The following is a 20,937-nucleotide window of genomic DNA, read 5'->3' on the forward strand; positions in this document are numbered from 1 at the left end:
AGGCTGTAACCTCAGAAATCAGTATACGAAATGTTTCAATAGCTACTTCAGGCGACTCAAATCGCTCATCACGCATCTTCTTTTTAATGTTTGGGAACAAAAAGAAGTTATTAGGTGATAAATCAGATGAATACGGACAATGAGTCATCAATTCGACATTTTTACTGGATAAAAAATCAACGGTTTGACGTGCTGTGTGACAGCTGGTGTTGTCATGAAGGATGATGCGATGATTTCGGTTTGTTCTACGCAATTTATTTATGACTTCTGGCAAACAAATTGTTGTATACCAATCAGTATTTATAGTCCTTCGATCCTTTAAAGCCACAGTTGCCACATGTCCGGTATAACTCAAGCATTTGCTTGATAGTACTGCGTGAACGAACAACTTTTGTTGGTTTAGATTCATTTTGAAATACCCAAACAGTGGATTGTTATTTACTTTCGGGCTCATACGAATAGATCCATGTTTCGTCCCCAGTAACGATGTTGTAGACCAAATTTGACCGACCTCGGTTGAATTTCTCGAGCATTTCTTTGCTCCATTTAACACGAGCCTGTTTTTGAGCTTCGGTCAAATTGTGTGGGATCCAACGACTGCAAAGTTTCTGTACGCTCAAGTAATCATGCAAAATCATATGTATTGCTTTCATGTCAATGCCTGAATCTCGCGATATATCATATGCCGGTCTCGCTCAATCATTTCACGCACAGCATCAACATTAGTGGCAACAACAGACGTGGATGGACCTTCACGGAATTCATCACAAAGAAAGGTACATCCACGCTGGAATTCGGCAAACTAATTATAAACAGTCCTATTAGATGGTGCTTCATCCTCAAAAGCCAAATGAAATCGATCGATGCATTGTTTCGGAGTTATTGTAGATTACATTTATAATCGTAAAAAATCATTGTCCGAAAATTTTCACGTGAAATTTTCATTTTCTCACAAAATAACTTCTTTTAAAATACTATGCAAACAAAACTAGTTGACTTGGGTACAAACTGTCAACTGAATTATAGATTAAAAACGTCTAACGGATATGGTAGTAGCAGAACGTTGGCGCCACTGGAAATATATTAGATTGCAGAAACTTTTCCAGCAGCCTACGTATATGCAGGGAACTGCTTTTCCATATTCCTATGTCCTGTACAATATTTCCATCCTCTGTATCCTCTCTCCTCAGCCTATTCCCTTTTCTTCAATTATTTCTAATTTAACTTCTCTCGGAACTTATAGCCTTCTTTTCTATCCCATACCCTTATATCTACATTCACATACACGCACGCGTACACAACTCACACGTACACAATTAAAATATTAAAATTAGATCAATTGATTATTATTAGATCTACTAATTAGATCAATAAATCATAATTAAATAAAGTAATCATTATTAGATCAATTAATTATTATTCTAGATCAATTAAATCATTAAGTTAAAATCTAGCTGATAAGTTAGAGATATTACCTAGAACAATCAAAATGTCATGGAATTAAATAAATAAGTTTATTTATTTCAACACTGTCCATAATCAATTTTAAAAAATACTCTGTTATTCATCGTAATCCTCGTTAAGATCACACAGATTCGCTCTCTAATCATATATAAATTAAGTTCCTTCATCTGAAATTAAAAGACTGACGAATGCATTCTCAGACGATGTTATAGTGCAGTGCTCGCAAAGATTTGCACTGCAGATTTCGGGCCGATTCCGGCGCGCTACCCTCACTATCACTCGAGGCTCGGCGGCCGAGCGTTCACATGACGCTCTGGCTCAGGAGCATCTCTGTAGCTTAAACGTGCATTCTACTTTATTAAAGAATATTTTTCTTGCAAAATAATTTTTATTTCTTTAAAAAAATCAAATACTAAATTTCTAAAACATTTTGTCATAATAATTTTTACCTATCAGAAACTTCAATAATTGTTATAAATTTACATCGAGAAGTTTCTATAACAGACTTGCAAAGATTGAGGTCAGGAAATATGTGAATCTGGAAATTCCGTGTTTTCCGTACGAAGTTGTTCCAGAATTATCAAAAATGTATGTTCTCGTTAAAAATGTTATTTCAAAAATGTATTTTCGTTAAAAATGTTATTTCAAAAATGTATTCTCGGGGATGGTAAGTAAACAGCTCAGAGACACCGAATCATCCCCGTTCAATCACGCCTGTGGCCGATATTTCGTACAAAACATGAGTGTATTTCGCTCCTGCTCTAATTACTATCTCAGATGGTACGCAACTCCCCTTTCGCGACACTCGAAAAGTTAATTATCGCGCACACGTTCTGCGTGCAAAAGTTCAGTTCGCTTCCTGATCCCGATCAATATGGATCATTGACCGCGATTCGTGCTTAACGAATCTTATCCCGAATATTGAGTGCGAACAAAATCGAAGGGTCGTCGCGTGTCAACGCTGTATTTTGTCACATAATGTTGCCATATACTGCATACTGCGAGGGCATTCAGTGCGCGAGAATTACTTGAGTTTCCGGCGAGATTTGTCGGTCTCATTGCTGCTCGCAATACGCATTCTTTCTACGGCTGCGACAAGTTATTCAACGTTGTACCAAGTACGAGTTATCTGTGCACGCATCTAACCGAACGCATCAATTATCGCCTACTGTCCGCTTCGAACAAATCTTAATTCGACTCAACAATAAAGTTTAAATTATTACAACAAAGAGAGTTGTCGTTATTACACGCCGCCTTGGCGAGTGAGCCTTCTATACAAGGTGACACCAGCATCACAAATACATAAAACAGAAGTGTTACAAAGTCTCATCAAGTAACAAAGATTCTATATCGCAACTAATTATTTTCTTTTGTAAGCGAATATAATTATCATTTTAATTAAAATGATAAAATTGTATTCACTTATAGAAGAAAATATTTATTGCGATCCTCGTTACTTGAGATTTTATAAGACTTCATATAGAAAACACGGAATTTTCAAATTCATGTATTTCCTGATTTCAATCTTCGCAAGTCTGTTATAGAAACTTCTCGATGTAAATTTATAACAATTATTAAATGGTTTATAGTAGACAAGAATTATTATGACAAAATGTTTTAGAAAATTTAGTATTTGATTTTTTTAAGAACATAAAAATTATTTTGCAAGAAAAATATTCTTTAATAACATAAAATACGATCTCCGCACGTTTATAAGTTACAGAGACGCTCCTGAGCCAGAACATCACGTGAGCGGCCGCCGAGCCTCGAGCGATAGTGGAGGTAGCGCGCCGGAATCGATCCAAAATGTGCAAATCTTTGCGAGCACTGTTATAGTGTTGCATATGATACACTGACTCGTATCTGGGATCTTGCATAAGTGCGTTCGATTCGCGGTATACATCCTGGGCATTGATCGTAAGAGAGGTCTTTTTGTAGCCTTTTGGTGTTCCAGAACTTGGACGAAATAGTTTTAAAATTGGTTTTAATTATCCTTCTCTAACTCCTTGATATTCCGGAGTTTGGACACTTCAATGTTGCGGATTATATCGTATTTATGATTTTTAAATTGTATTAAAAAATTCCCGCTGTCTGTTTTTTCGCTCTCACTCTCACTCCAATTTTCTATCGGAAGGAAGACTATCATGGCTCGAATTGTTGCTATTTCGTATAGTAGTCAGCGTTTTGTAAGCATTGCATAAAGATACAATTTCATACAGTAAAGATTCGCTAGTGAAGTTCTCCCACTCTGCCGAAAACGAAACGTTTAAACGCTTTTCGCTTTTCTCTTTATTCTTTTTTATGTAGCAAAACTTCGCTGACAAAACAACTTCCACTGTGAATGAAGAAGCATTAAATAAACCATTCAAAAAATTGACTAATCAAAAAATGCTTTGAAGCATTTGAATCAGCATTGCTTCACTTATAGTTGGGCAATGTCGAACTATGAGCGTTTCTTCGCTAGCTACACATTTTCGCATGAATCGGCGGAGTGGGGAAATTTCGTTAGCGAAGCTTTGACGTTGGTTCGAAATTCGTGATGCGTGCAATGGTGTCCATCTCCCACATAATCTGGCAGATTTTTGTAAGTCGGAGAAATTCCTTCTAAATTATATACGTTTCTGAAGAGTAAATTACTTAGATAATGCCTTTTTTTATCCTCTGCTATAAATATAGCGTGCATGTCATTTCTTGCAGATGTATCATAAAGTATTTAGGATTAGCATCTCCGTCAAATCATTCGATCTAGTGATGATTTCGTGTAAGCTAATTATTTTCGTATTACTTTTCTTGAAAAAATTACCAAATAGATAAGATGGCATCAGCATAATCCAGCGACCGGTAATCGTTGCATTAATCACAAGAACTGCAATTATAAACTGCAATATTCTTTTGGAACAAAGTTCTCTTCGCGAAAACCTTGGATGTCGATGACTACATCCATTATGATATTCTCTGCTACTCTTTTTATATTATGAAGCGTTGACGTCGGCGTCACGAACAAAATTTAAGCTTTTTTCGACACCTTACGTGCAACTTAGATTAGAAAACAATTGTGCAGTGGGGAAAATACAGTATAATATTTTCTTATGAAAGACATAGAGAAAAATCAATATAATTTGACGCGAGGAGTCAATTTCTAAAAATTATCGAATGTTCGGCATGGACAATACAATTAATAGTCACGGTTTTTCGAATCTTACTTTTAATCGTAAGCTTTCATATTTTACGAGAGGAGGGTTCGACTCCCGATCGAGGTAATATTTTCCGCAATAAATAAATAAATTTATATATTTTTAATATATTAAAATTTTTTTAATAGATGCCTATTGAGCATCAAAATTTAATTATGATATTATTTCAATAGTTTAGCTACGTTTTTAAGGCTCTTGACTCGCGGCGGCCATATTGGAATCGTGACGTCAGAAGCGAGGAATGACACGTTAGTAGTATATGAACAAGTCAAAACAAACCACCTCCACATCTCGCTCCGGCGCCGTGAGCGTGGCTTAGAAGGGTCTGGAAAGAGGGCGCGTTCTGATTGATCGAGGAGTGAAGAATGGGGGTAATAAGGTATTTAAATGGTGTGTTCTGATTAGTTTGCCCTATATTTGACAAAGATCTTATTGGTTCGCATCATACCCATGAGATGATTGGAGAAGAGAATGGTAGAGGACCTTTGACAAAATGGAGAGTAAAGTTCGAAAAAATGATGAGTGGAGATTGAGACTGCAACATTTTTTTGTCATGATGGCAAAGTACGAACATTGGGCATGAATAGCGGATGGTTTTATGGCGGTTATTTTTTTTTTGGTGTGAAGTCTCCGACGTGTTAGCGTTTTAGTGAGTATTTTTTATTTATGAGGGATGAGATCTTTTACGAAAATTTTCGAATCTAGGGAGTTCTTACTTTTACTCAGAAGAAAAGGGATAAAACAGGAACGAACGTTTAACTGGCGCGACGTTTTCGAACATTACTTTACAAAAATTCTTTCTATATTTAATGTATTTAATGTATTGTATATACATATTATCTAAGTCTGTAATACGAGAGAAAATGTATTTATTGTAAAATGTATTTATTGTAAATGAGGGTGGAGGTAGGAGTAAGAAATAGATAATATTTAGTTTGAAACGTTTATTTAAATTTCATTACATGAAATAGTTATTTTACTTTTTTGAAAGAGTACACGTTTGAACATGATGGCATACAGCATGAGAATTTACGAATTTATGTTTACAATGAAGAAAAATTTTATGAAATAACTGTACGATCAATCAGTCATTTCGTTTACAATCAGAGATAAGTAGACTAAGAACCTGGCTAAGATTATAGCCATTACATATAAAATGTAGAAATATACACAGCAGTATTGTCCATAGTTTGAGAAAGTATTCCTTGTAGCGTTGTCGTATTCCAGCGATATGTGGTGGAGTTTCATCTAAATCATAAGAGGAATCTTGGATCTAAGGGCGGCAAGCCGTAGCTATCGAAATACATTTTTGTTCCGTATTCGTCGATGTAGAAAGCGACCCAGTGTTGGTCAAGTCGATCGTGATCGTCTGTGTTAGCAACAATAGCTGTCGACCTCATCCACACTCTCAGCAATCGATTGGCAGGATAGACCCTCGCATGTCGGATACTAAGATGTAATGCGTTTAAAACTTCCAGCGAATTCATTTCTCGTTGTTGGAGAGCGTGAGAGAGGAAATGTTCGTGTAAATTCAAACTGTACCTCTTTTATCGGCGTGTGTGGAGTTCTCAAAAATGCTCGACATTTGTGAGACGTTAATGTTATATCAGTCGACTAGTTAAATTTTGGAAGATCTTTTTTTTTCTCGTCTGTCGCTTGTTTGTTCTCACTCTGCTTGCCTTTTCTATCATATTTTTCCTCCACGCTTCAATGATGATATCGTGTTTCTGATTTTTAAATTGAATTGAAAAATTTTCACTGTCTGTTTTTTCGCTTTCGACGTCGGTCTCGTTCTAATTTTCTGAGGGAAGGCTATTGTAACTTGCATTGCTGCTATTTCGTATAGTTAGTCAATGTTTCAATTTGTAAGTGTTGCCTAAGGCACAATATGGTTCGAAATCCGTGATGCGTGCAGCGTTGTCCACGACCTTTGAAATCTAGTAGATTTTTGAAAGTCGGAGAAATTCTTTTCAGATTATATACGTTTCTGGAGAGTAGATTATTCAGATAACGTGCCTTCTCTTGTCTTCTGGTATAGATGTAGCGTGCGTGTCGTGTAATGTCTCACAGATGTATCGTAAAGTTTTTAGGATTAAACGTCGAACCATTCGATTCCGTGATAATTTCGTGTAAGCCAATTGTTTTCTCATTTTACTCTCTCGAGTAAATCGTCAAATGGATAAGGTGATGTCATAATCCAGTGTCATAATCCGATGATCGTCGCATTAATCGCTAGAACCGCAACTTTTTTTGGAATAAAGTTTTCTTTAACATCACAAAAACCTTGTACTACATGGGCTGAAAAGTCTCGGGATTTTTAATGAAAACAAGCGTTTTTTGTGCAAAGTTATATTTATTTCTCAACATAGTTGCCTTCGAGGGCGATACACTTGGTATAGCAATTTTCCAACATTGCCCCAACGATGCCCTTTCTGTAGTACGAAACGTCCAAGCTTCGAAATACGCCTCGGTTTCCGCGATGACTTCCTCATTCGATGTGAATCTCTTTCCCTGGAGCCACCGCTTGAGGTTTGGGAACAGATAATAGTTGCTGGGGGCCAAGTCTGGAGAATACGGTGGGTGAGCAACCAATTCGAATCGTAATTGGTCCAATTTGACCATCGCTTTCAAGAACGTGTGTGACGGTGCGTTATCGTGATGACAGAACTTTTTTCTTCGCCATATGGGGCCATATTTTTTTCTTTATTTCGTCGTTCAGTTTATCCAATAACGCTGCATAATACTCTCCCGCAATTGTTCTTCCCTTCTGCAGGTAATCGATGAAGATTATGCCATGCGCATCCCAAAAAACGGAGACCATAACCTTCCCGGCCGAGCATTGGTCTTTTGGCCGCTTTGGTCGACTTTCGTGGCTTTTCAGCCACTCTGCAGACTGCCTATTGGACTCAGGCGTATGGTAATGGACCCACGTTTCATCCATCATCACAAAACGTCGAAAAAAGTCCTCGATTACGCTGCAACAACGCCAAACCGATCGTTGAATCATCAACGCGCTGCTGTTTTTGATCGATGATCAGCAAACGCGGCACCCATCGTGCCGATAGCTTTTTCATCTCCAAAACATCGTGCAAAATGTATCCCGCCCGTTCTTTTGAGATGCCCACGGCCTCAGTTAACTCGCGCAACTTCACTTTACGATCACTCAAAACGATTCGATGAACTTGCTTTGCGATTTCCGCATTCATAGCCTCTTTTGGCCTTCCAGAGCGAGGTGCGTCTTCGGTGCTTGTACAACCCATTTTAAATTCACTAAACCACCGATAAACTGTTGTTCTCGAAGGAGCAGATGTGGGATAACATTTCTGCAACCATTTCAATGATTGTTCAGAAGTTTTTCCCATCAAAAAACAATGTTTGATCAAGATGCGATATTCCTGTTTTTCCATTTTTTTTACGAAGGTGAAAGTAACGCCACTTAAACGACTGTAGCTTGTAAACAAATGAACGAAATGTCATGAAACTTCATACATAAACTAGTGACAGATGAATCTCTCGAAATGAATCATGTTCATTTTCTAATGGCATCACCTATTGAAAAATCCCGGGATTTTTCAGCCCATGTAGTATGTCGATGACTATATCCATTATGATATTCGAATTTTCGCTACTCTTTTTACGTCTTGAAACGTTGGCGTCGGTGTCACGAGCAAGACTGAATCTTTTTCGTCATCTTGCGTTCAATTAAATAAGCACAGAACAAAATGAATTCCTGATTCACGTATATTTTTATTCTTGAATGCTATTTACTTTCATTTAAGTATAAAATGTTCTCTTCAATTATAAATGTTCACTGGTATCAATAATAAATAGATTTATGCAAAGTATACTTTATTCTTAAAATTGTATTTTTATTTCTAAAATCATTATACGATTCTAACAAACTCAATCGTATTATTTACAAACTATTTATTCTTGGATTAAGAATTATAAATTTGAAAATTCGCCGGCAGGCAGCAATAGTGTGTATAAGGGCTCCTCAGTAATATCAAGATGTCGGAAATATATGGGTGTAGTGAATAATGATTGACGATGGTTTTGTGAGTGAACTGTTACATTCGTGGAACATACCTCTAAATAAGATTCAATCTTTAAGGTGGATGAAACTCAACTAGGTGGATATTCAACTCGTCCTAATGTTTCTGTTAGTTATATTGCAAATGGGGATGCGCGAACAGCCGGCCGACTTTGTCACTGCGACGTGACAAAGAGGCGCCTATACACGCAGGCGGATTTTCCGCGATGGATTCGCGGATCTGCTATCCACAATTAAATGGATGAGTTTAGCAATGAATCCATCGCGGCGGATCCACCTATATATGCAGCCAGCGTTTTCTACCATTGTAATGAAGTTGACCGTCTGTTTGCATCCTTATTTGCAATACGGCTAATGCAGGTCGGTAGAACGGTCTCAGCATTTCACTTGCCTTTGAGCTACATTAGTAGAGAGTATAATCCAAGTTTAATTTTTTTCTTGGGAATTTGTATCCCAAGTGCACATTAAGAGGCATGCTCTATAAATGTGGCACTTTATTTACAAAGCTCGTCACTTATTGCAGCATTGGTTTCTGTCATCTTGATATTACCAATAAAAAGCATACTGGAGTTTGAAATAAGTTGACAAAAGGTATCATTAAAAAATAATGCTAATATAAGCATATTTAATATTGAACGAGTGCAACTTTATTCTTTTATTGAAATAAAATTTATTTTGAACTAAGAATAAAATTTACTTTATTTTACGAATAATTTATTGTTAATCGGAAATTATTTATTCTTGGCGCTATTCTAAGCATAAAATATTCTTGGATTAAAAGATTTACACATTTTTTTAAGAATTCATTTTTTTGTGTGAAAAAAAATGTGTAGTAGGGGAAAATAATTTTTTCGCGGAAGCCATAGGACTAACCGGAAAAGTCGACAATGACTTGACGCGAGGAGTCGATTTCTAAAACATTATCAAACTCGACATAGACGATACAATTAATAGTCACGAAAAGAACTTTTTCGAATTTCACTTCTAATCGTAAGCTTCCATGTTTTACGAAATTCCAATGTCCTGCGCAATTAGTGGATAGATCTGGAGAGATCTAAGATTGAAAGCGAAAAGAATATAACCGTTGGTGTAATCGTCTCTACTTATCTTCGTTCAAAAAGTGAATGTCGGTTCCCGAAAATAATGTGTGATAAACTTCAACGTAGAGTGGCTCGTCTTTCGATGAAATTTGGCTGTAATGGTCTACTGGGAATTTGCATGCGAAAAGAAATTTATTTTATAATTTTTGAAATTAAATGGATTCAATTTTCTATTGTCGTTAAACGCCTTATTATCGACAAAACTGACTATTATTTGTTTCGGCAGCTATCCGAATATTGCATTGCATCTATCGATTCATCCACGATGCTGGCGTGTATCGTGAATGTTTCAATTTCGACTCTCGTAAGGGGATACTTGACGATAATTTTACTCAGCATTCTAGCGTATGCGAGTAGCACATTTGGACTTATTTTTGCATCAAATGCGTAATTATGACTGCGTATCTCGACCGGAACTATTCCGAGAAGAGAAGATCATCTGTACATCACCTGTTATATAAGGCTCACAAATATCGCAATAAACGAACATTTTATCGGGGATACTGCGCCACAAACTATAGGGTTTGTTACTCCAGTAATCATCTGCAAGTCGTTTTCCTGTCTCCTTATTAAATCCGTAAGTAAGAAAAGTTTTCTCTTCTGTTTCATTGGAATTAGGTTTATGTATCGCGAGCTTGGAATAAAATGGGTGATTATTTGTGGAAATTGCTGATAAGAAATCAAGCATTCGTAGAAGATTATTGGAAAGTTTATATGATGTAGCATTTTGCATTTCTCATCGCAGTTAATAGTTATGAAGACTTTGCGTCAAATGTTTTTTGCTGTTCAAAATAAAAAATGCGATTCGGCATCTTTACACACGGTATTGATCAATAAATTTATGGATATCGTTTGTTAAATTTGGAAATGCAACTTCTTTTGTCATAAACGCACTATTCATCCCCTCATCGGATTTAATATCGACGAATCTGATCATTTTCGTTATGACGTACGTGTAAAAAAAGGTATAGAGAAATTGAATTTCGCTTATCGTAACCTCCCATTGTCCGTGTAACACTATAGAGTGAGATAATTCCATGATGAAGGACGATATTGTATTATTCGGAAAATGATGCATACTATTGTTATACTCGGAAGCACCAGAAGAAATTGTTCCTCCTCCATCGCAAAGAGAAATTAAACTCGAAGCCGAAATACAAGTGTCAAACTTATTGGGATAATCGCTAACTAACAAGCACTTCCTTATTAGCTCCTCGTCCCCTACTATTTATCACGCGATCCATGATAAACTGTTCTTTCTCTAAGTTTTTCTCAACTTGATCTAATTCTTGCTCATAAAAAATACCGTCTATAACTTCGTCTGCTAAATCTCACAGTTCGTACACGTGAGGGTTTTTCCAATTGAAAACACGGTAAATTTGAAATATCCCCTCGCTCCTTACAAACCTTATATCTTTTCTCGAAGGTGCCTTTCGCTCTATTGATATGAACGAAATCTCCAACGCGATATTTAACCTTTCGCGCCCGTTTTTTTAACGTTTCGTTTTTCCAACGACGAGCTATATTTTCACATGCGATACATGTGTTTTTTCTCGTTACTATCGCAGGTTGCATCGTGAACGAGTGACGCGTGTGATTGTAAGCGTGTACAATGTCCTGCAGAACATTGATATAGCGTCGTGTATTTTTATGTATGAAGTAACGCCACATTCGCTTCTTCAGTTTTATTGAAGCGCTCGATTTTGTTGATGGCGGCTTTAACATCTGGATTGCGCGTTACCTGAAAACAAATGTCGTTTTCTTTAAGAAATTTCTGCATTGTTTGCGCGACAAAATTCTTTGCCTTTGTCCATTTGTAAGTACATGCGTACTCGTCCTTCGCTTTTCGCTAATACGCATTGGAAAGCTTTTATCACACAGTAACTCGTTTTGTCACATAACGGTTCTATCCAGACGTATTTATTTAGTATATTGATAATCACTAACAGATAGGTATAACCGTCATTGTAACTTTTTAGATTTTTAAGTTCGATCAAATCTGCCTTTCACACATCGTCAATGTTTGTTATGTTGTAATGCAATCGTGGAAAATTTCTTCTATTAATGATCGGTGCAACGTGTACGCGTCTTGCGATTCGAGCCAGCGCACGACTTCTTTCCGTGAGAAATTCGGTTTACTGCACGAGTTAGATTATCCACCGCCGAATATCCCGCATAATGCAACGAATCGCAGTATAATTTTTCAAATGTCATCATTATCTTAGTTTTTTCCAACCGAGTAACTGATTTTTTCCCGTTTGTAAAGATGCGGGGGTATCAGTTTTTCGTGTATGAGAAAGAATGAGCGAACTTTTCTCGTCTATTTCTTGTTCGTAATTTTTATGTTTTTCTTTTTCCTCGTGCTCTCGATACAATCAGCGTGGAACTCGCGCTTTCGATATAAAAGACGTGAAACGCCTGAGGTCGTTTTACACTAACATCCTGGACAATAATCTTCTATTTCTCACCAGTAAAACGTATGTTCAACGCACGGAATAATTACGCAAACTGATTTCTACCCATTGCTTTCACAATTTTTTTCTCGCGCATCGCGTCATTTATCAAGTAAGTGATATTCGAATCTTTCCCGACATTACCATCTATAGTCACATTCCATCCCGTCCCAATTAATTCTATCAGGCACAGCTTTTCGAAACAAATATTTCATCAGTAAGTGTGCATGTTTACGATAAGATTTCGATACGCTTTCCACTATTTCTTCAATGCTTTTCATAGCATGATTATTCTTCGCATGATTATGCTCGCTTAAAATTTTGTAATTTTTCGTAATATTGGTGTTACTGATGGAATGTGCTGGTGGTATATCGGATATTTGTGTGAGATCGTAAAAAAATGTCATTCGACGTCTCGTTATCAGCGGAGGTATCTCCTGTGACATTGTCTTCTGCATATAAATTAATTCCTAAAGACTTCTTAATGATGCAAAATAGTGTATTGGATACAACAGGGCGATAAGAGTCAAGCACGGTAATTCTTGTGCAAACCAATACGGTTAACAAAACAAGTTTAATAATAATTAATTCGCTTACATGTTTCAACTTATTGAGAGTACAAATTAGTTCGGTCCGTTTTCCAAAAGATGGCTTCGGCTGTTGTGAATGGTTCATAGTGACAGCTGATTTTGGCGTTTTCAGAGAGGTTAGACATCTGCTAATAATATTAGTTTATATCGCTTTGAGTTTCATACAAAAATTTTGATTTTTATTATGTTTAAATAAATATCGAATTTTGTGTTAACCAAGCAGCATTTGCGGGAGGTTCTAATTTTCTGCTTTAATTGAAAGAAAAGTGCAGCTGAAGCCCATCGAATGCTTGTCGAAGTTTATGGTGACACTGCTCCAATACTCCAAACTGATAAATCATGTAAGGAATGGTTTCGCTCTGGACAGCCAAAAAAATTCGAAGACAAAGAATTAGAGGCATTACTCGAAGAAGATCAGAGTCAAATGCAAGAGGAGCTTGCATCAATCATTGGGAGTAACTCAACAAGCCGTTTCTGCACGATTGAGAGCCATGGGAATAATTAAAAAACAAGGAAATTGGGTGCTTTATGAACTGAAACCGAGAGACGTTGAAAGGCGATTTTTCACTTGCGAACAGCTGATTCAAAGACAACAAAGAAAAGATTTTTTTGCATCGGATTGTGATTGGAGATGAGAAGTGGATATTCTACAACCCCAAGAAGAAAAAATACTACGCTAAGCCCGGTCAATCGTTGCCATCGACCTCAACATCAACACTAAAGCCGAACATTCATGGTTCGAAGATCATGCTCTATATCTGGTGGGACCAAAACAGTGTTGTTTACTATGAGCTGCTGAAACCTGGCGATTCTATTACGGGCGATCGGTATCGGCTACAATTGATTCGTTTGAGCATTGCGAGAAAAACGTCCGGAATACGAGCAAAGACATGATTTCTCTCATTTTCTACTATTAATTTTTTAATATTATTAAAGTTTAAAATAAACGAACTTTTATAATTAAGTGTTATACCCTTTATTTTATAAATTTCATGTGTCCTTCTGGTGTACGAACGATATACGCGTAAAATTTTGGGCCATCCGAAACGAACGACTCGATATAACTATCGCGACCGAACACTCTCGACCGTTATATCGCCCAAAAAATTACCCAGTATGCGATTTTTGTATTCATTCGTATTACCTATACTTAAGTATATACATGAGTCAGTATCGTAATATAAAACATGCCTATCTAATTTTTCTAAATATTCATATAATTTTAATCCGGCTAACGCTGTCGTATTTGCCGCGATTACGACGTTCGTTATTGGGGAAGCCACGACCGCCTCTTCACGTAGCCACCATGAAACATATATAACCTCGTCGTTGACGGGTAATATATCAGTTATTCCATGCTCCGGACTTGTGAGTAAAGTCATCAGACGATGGTAGAATTTTATGATCTCGGTATAGGCAGATTGGTTCGCTGGCTGAATTTTTCCCAAAATGAATTTAGACAAAGTTTAGCGACTGAGCGTAAACTGGGATTCCGTGCAATGTTATTTCTGTCAAGAACGATACTCTGTTTTTTCGTATTCCTTCAGATATCGTTTCTTAGCTTCGCCATCATTGTCTCCGCATTCGCTCGATCATCCGCTAGCTTCCTGTTTTAATTGTAAAAATGTATTTATATATTTGACGGACAATCCTCTCTGCCGTGTATTGGGATCGTATCGCATAATTTTATACTGTCAAATTTTACTCACGCTCGTCACAAGCCTTTTCTCGATGACTTTGTGCAATTCGCAGAATACCTAGGTACTTTCAAATTCACGCTCTTCGGGATGATGTGAATACATGTTCTCTGCGAGAATATTTCGCAGCAGCTCCGACACAAGACGAAAAGCAACTTTTCTTTTACCCTATACGGGAGTACCGGGTGAAATAGATTACATGGAGGGAGTATTTTTTTTACACCGTACAAAACTCTCGACAGAGTCAAAATTAATATTTGGCACTTTACCGATTAATTTCCTATACCCTTCGCTGATATAAATATTGGGGTATGGGAATGCCCGTTTTCAATACATACAAAGAGTACACATTCCCCTAGCCGTATTTTCTCTGCACCCGTAATTTCATATCGGGTAGCGATGTTTTCTGTGCGACCACCGAAAAACGCATCGCGCGGGTCGAGAGAATCAGATTTTATTAACGTATGATTCTGAAAAAAATCACTCATCTCGGGAATTTCACGCATTTCCCGGTCTCGAAGTCGCACTCCCATTTTTCGAGAGTTCGCTCGTAACGCGCGTCAATTGTGGCATTACGATCTGCGGACGAAAGCGTTCTGTCGCGATTCACCTGATAATACATCGGACAACCATGCCAGAAACACCCGTGAAACTGAAGTACATAATGTTGCATTCTGTTTGCCGACTCCAACTCATAATATTCGTCAACGCGCCTGCCGTCAATTTCGTATTCGCGTCCTCATCCCGCGTGGATTATACAATAACCGAGTTTGCGCTCTATCCACACTAGTCACTTTAAAGCTTTTCGCGATTGTCTATTCGCACTTCTGTATCCGCCCGAAGGAATGATTCCTATTTTTTCCTCGCGCAAAAAGTTTTTGCGAAAAACTTTCCTGTATGAGAAAGCGATAGCTGTGCATTCCTCGAAGGGACATATATTACCGCGTTCTAGAAAGATCTTTCTAGACACCATGCACAGCATCGGAGAATACCTACATCATTACGACAATATTTAACAATTTCGAGTTGAAAATTAAAAATAAAGTTTGACCGTATCATTTCCTCGCGTCATTTCGTAAACCGTTCACTTCATTTAATCGGGAGAATAATATCGCGCGTTGGGTGTTGGATCGATATACGTTTGTTTCACCTTTGTATTAAATAAATAGGGAAAGATGCCTTTCCTCAATATATCATTCAGCTTGGAAGCTTTAGGCAAATCAGATAAACACATCGGCAGATAATTTACGCTATCTATAAATTTAGTGTTCCCGATCGTCATCACGATAATTTTCATCCCGTTTAAAATTACCCACGGTTCTTCTGTAATTTCCGAGTTTTCGAATAAATATTTCAAGATGAATTGCGTGTCGAACGCTTTCGCATTATGTGCTATACAAATAATCTTTTTGAAACATTTTGTTGTTCGCATTTCGAGATTAACAAATTGTTTAATCGGATTATTTCGAAATATAAATTCGCGCACTCCGTACCAACGACATCGCACTGACATATCCTCTATCCTCGCACATGTTTTTCAAATTTGTTATGCGACGCAAAGAGTGATTTTATTTGTTTTCGATTCCTTCACACGTCTCGTCCTGTCATGTTATCGTAGAACACGAATGCGACGCAATCTCTTTCGTATTTATAATTTGCTCTATCTTCGAACTCATTCCCAATGGGGAAAAAAATGTTTTTTTAAACATTTTTAAAAACTTTAAAAAAACGTTTAAATAATGGGATTTGACCCTATTTTCATTTAAAAAACGTTTATTTAAACGTTAAAAAAACAGTTATTTAATGTTAAAAAAACATTTTTTTAATATTTAAAGTAAATGTTTGTTTAATGTTAAAAGAAACATTTTTTTAATGTTAAAAAAACATTTTTTAAATGTTAAAATTATTTGAACAAAATTAGAAAAAATATTACAACGCAGAATACCTTTCGTAATTTATTATTTTTTATCGATAGTACATTTTCTTTAGACAACCAATTTTATTAATTAATAGTAATTTTTAATTACATTTTTTATCTTTATTACTTACCGGGTTTTGAACTTGAGATCTCAGGGTTATGAGTCTCACACCTTATCCGTTATGCCATTTATAATTGTCGATGAACATAATTCTTATTGTCCATAAATGGTACATCTTATCCGTTATACTATTTATAATTGTCGATGAACATAATTCTTATTGTCCATAAATGATACACTTAACGCAATTATGTTGAGTTAACTTCTCTTCCGTGTTTATTTTTTTATTCCGGCCCGTTTTTTATTTATTTAAATTTTAGAAAATAATACAATTTTTAAAATTTTTATATTAAATATAAAATAAACGTAAAATAAATGATTTTTTAACACACTTTAAATAAATAAATAACGTAAAACAAACATTTAATAAACGTAAAGTCTATTCTACAAGCTTTTTGTTTCTTGTTACTATTTTTTACATCTTGTCTTCTTGTTTCTTATCGGGTTTTTGTTTTATGTCGCCCGAGATAAAAATTAACGTACTTTGAAAGAAACAAGAAATACATAGCAAGAAATATAATTGTCGATAAAACAATTGCAAAGAAGAAAAAAGCAAAAGGTAAAAAGCAAGAAACAGGAAACAAAGAGCGCATTGTAGAACAAGCTTCAAACAAACATTTAAAAAAGTGTTCCTTCGAAACATTATTTCAAACGAAAACTTAATGTAAAATGAACATTTAATAAATGTCAAATATATGTTTAAGAATATTCCATTGAATCATTATTTCAAACGAAAAATTAATGTAAAACGAACATTTAATAAACGTTAAATAAACGTTAAAAAAATATTATCCTGAAAACGAATCGTGAAATGTAAAATTAATGAAAAATAAACGTTTTAAAAACATTTCCTCTCCATTGGGACATAATAGTCCAACATGAATAATAAATGTTTAAAACATATTTCTTCAAGCCATTATTTTAAATAAACAATCGATGTAAAAAAACACATTTAATAAACGTTAAAAGTATTAAAAAAATATTTCTTTAAAATACTGTTTCAAAGTGAGTAATTAATGTAAAACGAACATTTAATTAACGTTAAATAAACGTTTAAAAAAAATTTTTTTCATCGTTATTTGAAGTAAAAAATTAATGTAAAATAAACATTTTATAAACATTTAATTAATGTTAAATAAACGTTAAAAAATGTTTTTTATCGTTATTTGAAATAAAAATTAATGTAAAATAAACATTTCATAAATATTAAATAAACGTTTAAAGAATGTTTTTTAGACAGTTATTTCAAACAAAAAATTAATGTAAAACAAATGTTTAATAAATGTTAAATAAACATTTAAAATATATTTCTTCTAAATATCATTTCAAATGAATAATTGATGTAAAATAAACGTTTAATTAACATTAAATAAACATTAAAAAAATATTTCTTCAGAACATTGTAAACAAAAAATTAGTGTAAAATTAACATTTAATAAATGTTAAATAAATATTTAATAAATGTTCCTTCAAAACATTACGTCAAACGGATAATTAATGTGAAATAAACATTTATTTAACATTAAATAAACGTTTAAAAACATTTCTTTGAAACATTATTTTAAACGCAACATTAGTGTAAAATTAACATTTAATAAACGTTAAATAAACGTTTAAAAAATGTTATTTTGGAAATGAATCATAAAACGTAAAATTAATTACACATAAATGTTTAAAAAACATTAAGTAAACATTAAATAAATGTTATTTTGAAAACGAATCGTGAAATGTGAAATTAATGAATAATAAACGTTTAAAAAATATTTTCTCCCCATTGGGTTCTCGCTCCTGCGCGCCGTTTCTTCTTGTACCGTATCACTCGTACCTCCCCCCGAATTCTCGATAGCGACTTTATATCAAAGAGGGAGCATGAAGTAAAAATGATTCGAAAGTCGCTGCGATCGGCAAGTTTTACAATATGCTCTCTCGCATTCGTGCCTCAATTTTGACTTTACGAACCGCCTACAATCGTTATATTTTTACTGATTCACAAACGCTTGCTCATCGTAAGATCTTTCCATGATGATGTTCTGCGATGACATTCGAAACATGAAGTATCGTAAAACGTACAATTTCACGTTTCGCACCTAATTAGGCTCGCGTCGGGGAATTCGCACGATTGAGTGGCGTAACATCGTGGGCATTTTTTCGTGCAGTGGTGACCTCTATCTTTACGATAATCCATGTTACACGTGCAATATCCTCCGCGAGAACCAGCAGCGGTTTTTACATTTAATTTCGGATTGTAATGACATCTACGTTCATAATATATAATATTTAATCTAATAGAGGACTCACGCCCTAAAGAGACAAGTAACGCGCAACTGTCAAACAACGGATTCTCGCCGCGTCCGAAAGTGCTAAAATTGTACATCATTATAGCAATATTTTCGATAGCGAGGTACATTGAAAACGCTCGATTTCGCGAATTCTCTCCTCGGGAATTATGACTCCAGCGTTCCTCGTTAGTTTTCTCGCTAATTCGGATTGTTTTCAACTCTGTCATATACAATTCCATTTTTCATGGAGTTCGTCTGTACATAGATTTCCACGTTCGCAATGCATTCGCGCTATTATAAGGAAATGTGGAAAACACAAATATCCGAATTATTTAATTGCAAAATCGAGCGTTTTGCTATGTCTTCGCGTATTAAACGATTTGACTTGCGGCCACGATCCGCGATGTTGAAAACACGTACGTCGAAATTTTTCGCAATATCAATTCCGCTGGCACTTTGAGCTGAACTTACGAGTCCCCATATATCCTCGGAAGTTAAGTTGTGTACCGGACGAAACGATAGTTTTAGCGGAACGCGTTTTCTAATCAACAAAAGGTATTCGCGCCTTCTATTGGGTATTGGCCGTATCGCGAAACTTGCCTCTCTTCCGGGAATGCCGAAATTTCTGAAACGTCGCGAGTTTTCCGCCCGTGACTTCGAAAAATTAAACTATTCGCCAACCTCGTGTCGATGCTGTTGCTGCTGATGATAACGCTGTTGCTGCTGATATTGAGGATGATGATGATGATGATGTTCCTCGATGTCAGCAAAATTCTCCTCTCTTTCGTTTATTAGATATTATATTAGGCGGACGTCATGTCCGCCGGTGCCACCGCTGGTTTGTACTGAAAAAATTAAGCAAATCTTGTTATACATCGATATTGATAAAATAAATTATGCTAAAATATTATATCAGATTGTGATGATTTGAAATCCCAAAGATTTTTATAGTTATAACATTAATATATATCATATGTAAACGTATTTAAGCAAATATCACGAGCAAATTTTTTGTTACATTCGAAGTAGTGACTACGTTTAGCATACTAACTCATCTTTAGTTGCTTTGTTCGTAAAAATCTCCAGAATATTGTCTCCATTGATTTGTATCATTCAACGGCGTATATGAAATATCTAATAAAAAATTCATATATGAGAATATATAACGAGAAAAATATATAAAAAGTTTAGTGAAATATTATTACCTTCAACATTATAAGCATAGTATCTTCTTAGTTTCCTCTTCCTTCTCCTCCTCCCGCTCTTCCTTTCTTTCATTCATGTTTTCTTCTTTCCCCTCCAAAGCTTCTTGTATCTCTTCTATCTCCGAGATGTTGCCGGATTTCACTGAAATATCGCTGCCGTTATCCATTTCCCCCTCCTTTTCTTCCTCTTTTTTCTCCTCTATAACTTCTTCTTTCTCTTCCTCCTGCTCTTCTTTATTTTCTCGCGCTAAAAAGTAACATTTCGTTATCTTTTGCATAAACTTACTCTTGATTTTCGCTAACATTTTAAAACTTACGTCGTAGTGGATTAAGGGAGTTCCATAATATACGCATATGGGCAGAATCTTGCGATTCATCATTTAAAATACAATTATATTTTTACATTAGTATTATTATTTTTATTTATTATTTGTTTATTATTATTCTTTCCCTATAAGAACTGGTTTTTATAGGGAAAAATATTTTTAAAATCCAATTTACCAAATGATAATATAACCATGGGGATGTTCCGTAATACGGTAATCCCGCACGGTCTCGATTCATGCTCTTCCTAGAAAATTAAATATTTTTAGTAGACTGTCTAATTCAATTTGCAGTTTAATTTCTAATTATTATAATTTTTTATTATTGTTCAACTTACGTGCTGGTACAACTTTATTAATTGCTTGTTCGGCTGGACGTCGTCACCTCAAACTAAGTCGGTCTAACGGGTGTCCCCCATGATGCGGAACTGTACGGTACAATGCAATTCGAAACTATAAAACAAATGTTAGAATTTAATGAAGCGAACTTTTAGTAAAATTTTCTTTGATTTATTTAAAAAAACATATTGTAACTGCTT

General features: G+C 35.5%; 2 protein-coding genes and 1 pseudogene across 18 annotated transcripts in view; 1 reads left to right on the top strand and 2 right to left on the bottom strand.

The window, feature by feature from the left end:
- NfI (Nuclear factor I) overlaps positions 1-20,937 on the top strand; it is a 380,015-nt gene that overhangs the window by 143,139 nt on the left and 215,939 nt on the right. The window lies entirely within an intron of this gene.
- LOC105148628 (uncharacterized) overlaps positions 1-20,937 on the bottom strand; it is a 53,403-nt gene that overhangs the window by 583 nt on the left and 31,883 nt on the right. For 4 of the 9 annotated variants that reach the window (XR_015546445.1, XR_015546451.1, XR_015546446.1 and 1 more), the window contains 5 exons: positions 20,737-20,851; positions 20,393-20,646; positions 20,076-20,322; positions 19,922-20,004; positions 16,525-19,715 (listed from right to left, as the gene is read on the bottom strand). Coding sequence is in view for 1 of the 9 variants with exons in the window: in XM_087410568.1 (XP_087266694.1) it covers positions 20,084-20,322; positions 20,393-20,440; positions 20,577-20,595 (306 nt within the window). In the remaining 8 variants the exon portion in view is untranslated. Of the gene's footprint in view, positions 1-16,524; positions 19,716-19,921; positions 20,005-20,075; positions 20,323-20,392; positions 20,647-20,736; positions 20,852-20,937 lie in introns of those variants that run through there. The other 5 variants (XR_015546448.1, XR_015546450.1, XR_846475.2 and 2 more) reach the window with 4 other exon arrangements.
- On the bottom strand, positions 701-11,040 carry LOC147910834 (uncharacterized; annotated as a pseudogene).

This window comes from Acromyrmex echinatior, chromosome 1, assembly GCF_024713525.1.
Source record: "Acromyrmex echinatior isolate Ae372 chromosome 1, ASM2471352v2, whole genome shotgun sequence".
NCBI classification, from domain to species: Eukaryota; Metazoa; Arthropoda; class Insecta; order Hymenoptera; family Formicidae; genus Acromyrmex; species Acromyrmex echinatior.